The sequence below is a fragment of the Setaria italica genome, chromosome III (assembly GCF_000263155.2).
Source record: "Setaria italica strain Yugu1 chromosome III, Setaria_italica_v2.0, whole genome shotgun sequence".
NCBI classification, from domain to species: Eukaryota; Viridiplantae; Streptophyta; class Magnoliopsida; order Poales; family Poaceae; genus Setaria; species Setaria italica.
Genome location: NC_028452.1, coordinates 8,793,934 through 8,801,227, shown reverse-complemented (window position 1 = coordinate 8,801,227; position 7,294 = coordinate 8,793,934). Strand labels below are relative to the sequence as shown.

At 53.7% G+C, this 7,294-nt stretch overlaps 1 protein-coding gene across 1 annotated transcript; it reads left to right on the top strand.

Moving 5' to 3' along the window:
• The first annotated feature begins 562 nt into the window (after positions 1–562).
• LOC101785069 (S-type anion channel SLAH2) lies at positions 563–2,736 on the top strand. The gene is made up of 2 exons (XM_004961015.3): positions 563–2,066; positions 2,173–2,736. The coding sequence occupies exons 1-2, from the start codon at positions 642–644 to the stop codon at positions 2,584–2,586; spliced, it is 1,839 nt and encodes a 612-aa protein (XP_004961072.1). The 5' UTR covers positions 563–641; the 3' UTR covers positions 2,587–2,736.
• Positions 2,737–7,294: the final 4,558 nt, after the last annotated feature.

Below are 7,294 nucleotides of genomic sequence, written 5' to 3'. Positions count from 1 at the left end.
ATTGCATTTCGCACGCATCGGCCTGCAGGGTCAGAGAGCATCGGCACCTGAATGCCCTCTCCCAAGAATCAACACGGAAACGCGAAACATATGGCCTAGAAAAATATCAAAGGAACTTCGTACCAACAATGCCAGAGGATTTTTTTCCTCTTTCTTTGGTATACGAGATGCACAATTTTTCTCTAAAGCACGGACGCTGACCGTAGTGGTCCCACCTACTACATATTTTATATTTGAGTACGTATATGTTTATTTAGTCCTAAAAAAACACACACATGAATTTTTCCCCACGGATAAAAAACAATAATAAAGAAAAGAAGAGGAAAAGAAAAGATGTTTTGGGATACGTGCGCCGAACCTTCCGGATGTGGCCACGTGCCTGCTCCGACGTCCGCGTCACGGACTCGCCGGCGCCGCACACTGCTCCACTTGCACGCACCTACAGTTGCAAGCGAGCATCTTCGTTCCTCTTGTTTATCCTCCCCGATGCCTTCCTACTGTGGCATCGCCGTCTATATATTCGGGGACGGAGCCGCGACCTGAGCTGCACACTCACGCGCTGCTCCCTGTTTGGTATATGCAGGAGGCAGCAGTCCTAGCTAGCAGCACTAGCAGCCACCCGCGAGCGATCCTGAGCTGCCATGGCGACCAGCGAGAGCGTCCAGATGGCGGCGGGGGTGGACGGCGCCAGGGGGCGCCCGTCGCCGGAGCCGATCCGGGTCCCGGTGCCGTCGGTGCTCGCCGGCTTCGTCGTCGACGGTGGCGCCGGCCACGAGGCCATTCCTCCCGCGGCGGCGGCGCGCGGTGATCGCGCTCGCGCGCCGGAGGCGGAGGCACCGTTCTCCGTCTCGCTCAGCGTGCCGGCGTCGCCGTCGGGGCTGCACCTCGCCGCGTGCGCGTCCGTCCGCAGCGACGACGCGCGGGTGGCGCCGGCGCCGGCGGTGACCGAGGCGGCGCTCGACGCGCGCCACCACGCGGAGGCGCCGCCGCAGCTGCTGAACCAGGCGCGGCACAACTCGCAGCCGGCGCTGACCATCCGGACGGAGGAGCCGCCGCTGCAGCGCCTGCGCACCGTGTCGCGCAGCGACAGCACGCGGGACCGCCGCTTCGACCAGTTCAAGACCTTCTCCGGCCGCCTGGAGCGCCAGCTCTCCAACTTCCGCGGGCTGCCGCAAGACCCGGCGGAGATCGAGCCCGCCGAATCAAAGATCTCCGAGGAGGAGACCGACGACGACGAGGTCCCCACCGCCGACCGCTACTTCGCCGCCCTCGAGGGGCCCGAGCTCGAGACGCTCCGGCCGACGGAGGTGTCGGCGCTGCCCGAAGACGAGACGTGGCCGTTCCTGCTGCGGTTCCCGATCAGCGCGTTCGGGATGTGCCTGGGCGTCAGCAGCCAGGCGATGCTGTGGAAGACGCTGCAGTCGGAGCCTGCCACGGCGTTCCTCCGCGTGAGCCCCGACGTGAACCACGCGCTCTGGTTGGTCTCCGTCGCGCTCATGGGCGTCGTCTCCGCCATCTACCTGCTCAAGGTCGTCTTCTACTTCGAGGCCGTCCGGCGCGAGTTCTACCACCCCATCCGCGTCAACTTCTTCTTCGCGCCATGGATCGCCTGCCTCTTCCTCGTCAAGGGCCTGCCGCGGCCGGTGTGGACGATCCACCACGTCGTCTGGTACGTGCTCATGGCGCCCATCTTCTGCCTGGACCTCAAGATCTACGGCCAGTGGATGTCCGGCGGCGACCGGCGGCTGTCCAAGGTGGCGAACCCGACGAGCCACCTCGCCGTCGTCGGCAACTTCGTCGGCGCTCTGCTCGGCGCCCGGATGGGGCTCCGCGAGGCCCCCATCTTCTTCTTCGCCGTCGGGCTGGCGCACTACATGGTGCTGTTCGTGACGCTGTACCAGCGGCTCCCCACCAACGTGCAGCTCCCCAAGGATCTCCACCCGGCGTTCTTCCTCTTCGTGGCGGCGCCCAGCGTGGCGTCCATGGCCTGGGCCAGGCTCTGCGGCGAGTTCAACTACGGCGCCAAGATCGCCTACTTCATCTCGCTCTTCCTCTACATGTCACTGGTACGTGTCCGTGCGCCCAGTGTTACGTTGCTGACACGGGCGCGTTTCTTGTAAATTTTATAAAAATTGCGTGACGAACGATGAATGCTGACGCACGTATATCCAGGTGGTGCGGATCAACTTCTTCAGGGGGGTCCGGTTCTCGTTGGCGTGGTGGGCGTACACGTTCCCGATGACGAGCGCCGCCATCGCGACGACGCTTTACGCGTCGGCGGTGACCACCGTGCTCACCCGGGCGCTGGCGGTCGGGCTCTCCGGGATCGCGTCCGTGACGGTCACCGGCGTGCTGGTGGCCACCATGTACCACGCGTTCGTGCGCAGGGACCTGTTCCCCAACGACGTGTCCATCGCCATCACGCAGCGGCCCAAGGCCAAGTTCAGCAAGATCCTCGCGCACCTACGCTCCTCCGGCACCGACGTCAAGGAGCTCGTCTTCGCCGTCTCCAGGCACGGCGGCTCCGACACCACCAGCGAGTCGCCCTCACCGATGGTGCGCGGCCGCGGCGGGGCGCAGCCGTAGGCGGCCATGGATGGGGAAATTGGCCGCGTGGATTTGTAGTTCTTTGGTTTTGATTTTCATATGTAGCACTAGCCGGCTGGCGGGTATAGATATGTGTCCTTCGAGCGATTGCCATGACAAGGATGCAATCACGGGAATGACACTAGTTCAATTGAGTTCCTTGTAAATTTGGCTTTTACCTATGTTTTATGTTTACTTGCGTTTATGAGAATAGCTTGTGACCCTTTCTTTCATCATCTTGTAAGAAACCAACCTTAGCTTTCATCTGAAACCCTTCTTCTTAAAGAAACAATTACCTGAATGTCTGAAACTCCTCGGAAACTAACTTAGAGGCCAGTTGGGCTGAAGTTTTGAGCTGGTCGTCTTGTTGGATCGTAACACTTTCAAAAGCTAAGTTGACTAGGTTGTGGGCTCCCAAATAAAATGTACATGTGTGCCTTTTGCTGTGTGTACCTAGATGGCAATGGAAAATTCCCCGTTGGGGAACTGCTCCCCATCCCCATCCCCATCTCTGTCACTGCTTGGGGTGGTGGGGGGGGGGGAGGGATTGTATTTTCCTCCCATCCCCGTCCCCGCGCGAGGAATGATTCTCAGCGGGGTCCCCGTTCCCACAAACTATCCAGCGAAAAATCACCATATGAGGTAAATTGCCATCGCCGCCTGCAACAGGCCATTAAAAAATGTCATTCACGCAAAGAGTTAAAGCGATGGCCAAGAAACATTGACGAACATTGACGACGATCAGATCAGCAACACATAGAGCAACAAAGATTATTCACCTTCTCACGGCCGAGAAACATTCTCATCTCATTAAATCCAAAGAAATACAAGAGAGAAAATACACAGAGAGGAAAAAAATCAAACAAGAGACACGAGAGGCTAGGAAATGGAACTAATCTCCGGCGCTTAGCATCATGAGTTCATGACCACGTCAATCATCCACCACTCACCAACTCTTTGACCTTTTTCTGTTCTTATCTGTTGGTGTGCGTGGAAGGGAGTGCCACGCTCGGCCGCTTAGGGCTGTGGGTGGGAGCCGGGAGCACAGCGCGCAGGAACGCGGCAAGGAGGGAGGCGGTTAGGGTCGCCAGGAGAAGAAGAGTCGTGAGTCGGGAGAAGAAGTGGCAGCGGACTGGGAGTTTGGGAGTTAGGAGAAGCTAGGGTTTGGCCGTTTGGGGGCCGGCCGAGTATGTATATTTTGGTGGGCTTGGGCCGGCCGAGTATGTATGTTTTGGTGGGCTTGGGCCGGCCGAGTATACTCGGGATCCCTGGCGGGGAATGGGGGCGGGGACCAGGAGAACGTTCTGCCCCCGCTTCCCCTGATGGGGATGGAAATATGCCCATTAAGCTCCTCGTGGCGACTAAAAATATCCTATTTGCATCCCCTAATGGATGAAATCCCCACCAGGGATCGGGAATTGGGGCCATTGCCATCCCTATGTGTACCACGCAAACTCGCCCAATCAGTACTGAGTCCAGCCCAATACGATTTGTACCCCCAGGCTCTCACTCTTTGATTGCTATTTGCTATACAATGTTTGAACAACACCAGTGGATTTTTTTAGAAATAGGAGGGGGAGCTCCCCTACTCATTATATTATATATTAAAGAAAAGTTGTAAACTTACATATCAAAATTAAGAAACAAAGAATGAAAGAAAGAAGATAAAAAAGATTACGATGTCTGCTCTATCCATTGAAGATATTTGAGATTTTCAGTCCTCTTTTACTTTAAGAATAATCTGAGTAAAAACTAATCTAAAATGAATCAAACATGCTTGCACTGAAGGAGAGATCTCTTTGAAGATCCAATCATTTCTGGCCATCTAAATGCTCCAACTTATAATAACGATAATTTCCATAAAGAACTGAACTTGTAGCTGTGTTCTTGTGCAAATGGCTCATCAAAAAGGTTTGGAACAGGCCAAGATGCATCCAGCATTCTTGTGCAAAAGAGCACCCAAGTAGAAGATGAAATAAGGTTTCCTCACCTTCATGTTGACATAGAACACAATCATATGAAGGGAGGAACATGTTCTTCCTTTTAAGCATGTTTCTTGTGCTGAGCCTATCTTTAAGCACCAACCAGAAGAAGACCTTATACTTATTCTGACAACGTGATTTCCATAGCCATTGGAAAACTCGGTGAACCTGTCTATGTCCAGCAAGATGACGGTAGACTTTTGATGATGAGAAAAAGGAGTTACCCCATATATATGTCCATAGATCTGGATCATTGTTTAACGCTAGACCCTTCAAACTGGCGGCAAGATGAATCAGTTGCTCAAGAGCTTGAGCTGATAGAGGTAAATGGAACAAATGTTGTATATCCACTATTTTCTGAGCTTTTTGAATCGAAATGTGTTGCTTTTTGGTGAAGGTTAAGAGATGAGGATATGCCTGGGCATGTACTCGTTGTTTCCATAGATCATTCCAGAGTGAACATGTTTGACCATCATTAATGAATACCACTGCAAGACCTTTGAATTTGTCCAGTAACTTTAACAGATCCTTCCACCAGAAGAACCTTTCTTGACTTGGTTTGGTAACTTACCATTAGAGTAGTATTTCTCCCACATCAGGTGGAACCAAAAAATGTCTGCTCTATTAAAGAACTTATGCAAGAATTTCAGTACCAAAGCTTCATTCTAGATTTTGATATTCCGGACACCCAAACCCCCTTCTTTCTTTGGTAGGCAAACCATCTCTCAGACTGCTTTATGGGGTGATCTGTTATTGATGTCTGGGCCTCTCCAAACCTCTCCAAAGGCAATATTTCCTGTACTTGTCAACTTGTTTATACATTGATTTATGGAGGATGAAAGTACACGTATGAAACATGGGCAGTGCAGTGAAAACTGAGTTGGTTAATTGAAGACGCCCTGCTTGAGATAGAAAAGAAGAGGTACTGACTAGTCTCCTTTCACATCTAGACACCATTGTAAGAAATTCTTCCACTCTTTGCTTTGTGAGACATAGTGGTAGGCCCAAATAAGTGAATGACAGATTTCCCATTGCACAGCCAAAGAGCTGAGATAAGGTTTGCAACCTTTCATCTATAACATTGATTGGCACCATCATGTACTTAGAGTAATTAACTTTGAGGCCTGTGGAAAGGGCAAATGACTGAAGAATATCCTTACAGATTTGTAGCTAAGAGGGGCAACCTTCCATTACGATGAGTGTGTCATCTGCATACGGGAGAATGGAAAATTGGCAGTTGTAAAAGTCCCTGTCTCTTGGCATCATTCGACAGAGAATGCAATAGGTCAGCTGCCAGAACAAAGAGGAGAGGATAGAGGGGATCTTCTTGTCTCACTCTTCTTCTGCAATGAAACTTTTTCTTTGGACTCCATTTAGCAAAATAGATGTCGTTGTCAATATTAGCGGGTCAAGACTTAGACTAGTAAATTTCTTTTATGCGCGTAAGGCTTCGGATGGTGGCGTGAGAGACATGGGGTTTAGACTGGTTCGGGCAAAGGAACGCCCTACGTCCAGTATCGGGAGCTGCTCGTGTTGCCCACGCGGGGTTCTGTAGTTGGGGTTACAGGAGTGCGAGAGAGGGAGCTGATCCCAGACCTCTTGGGTGTGCACTGATGCTCTAAGTGGGTGTGAGTGTGTTCTGTTGGCTTGGAAGGCCCCCCTGTCTCAGGCCCCCGGTTCTCCTTTTATAGCGCAAGGAGGCCACCGAGGTTACAGGTGAGACCGGCTGTCAGGAGAAGTAAAAGAGATAAACAAAGCTAGGTAGAATACAACACAAGGAGAGGGACCAAGTCCCCAGGACACCGGCGCCCTCGCCGGCCTTCGGCTCCTGCCAGCACGTCTGCCGGAGGAGGGCGGCCGCCGTCGCGTCCCGTCGATGGTCTCCTCGACGGCTGTTGCTGCCAGGCGTGATGATGGTGTTTCGTCATGGCACCTGTGTCCGTTGGGGGAGGCGGCAGATCCCGCCATCTGCTAACGGCCTGCGGAAGGCGGACGTCGCGTCCCTGTCGCCGGATGCGTGGGGCGCGAGGACGGTCGCGACTTCCTCCTGCTCCGGGCGGCGCAAGCCATGAGTGCCCTGCAGCGAATCAGGGGGATCTGTGGCCATTGTAGTCTGTGCGGTCGTGGCTACAGTGTTCCGCTCGGGTACTTGTGGCGGGTCACGTCAAGGGGCGCGGGCGCCTTTCTGCGTGCCAGAGCCGCGATGCATTTATGGCGAGACCGCTGGGGGGCCCACAAGATCCGCGCCCTCGTCCGTCGGTCTGCGCCCGAGGTGGACACTTGTCTCGTGGGCCTGGATGAGTCCGACCCCCTACGCCCGGGGTCGGGCGAAGAGGAGCCTTGCGGTGAGGGGTCGGGCGCTCCTGACCCTGGGACCACGGTCGGGCGAGGTGGAGTCCCGTCATCGAGGGGTCGGGATTGTCCGACCCCGGGGCCCTGGGTCGGGCGAGATGGAGTGGGATGTTCTCTGCCTCTACTGGATCGGCGGTAATCGTAATTACCGTAGGTGGGCCTGGGCCTTCATGACTGTTATTTTAAGCGGCATTAGGAGATTGTTAATATTTCCCCCCAACAATAGAGGAAGTGCCTAAATTAAAAATGTTCTGCATCCAACCCAGCCATATTATTCCAAAACCTTTATATTTCATGATATTCAACATTGCTTCATGTTCAACCCTATCAAAGGCTTTTTCAAAGTCTAGTTTTAGAATCACAATTTTCTTTTT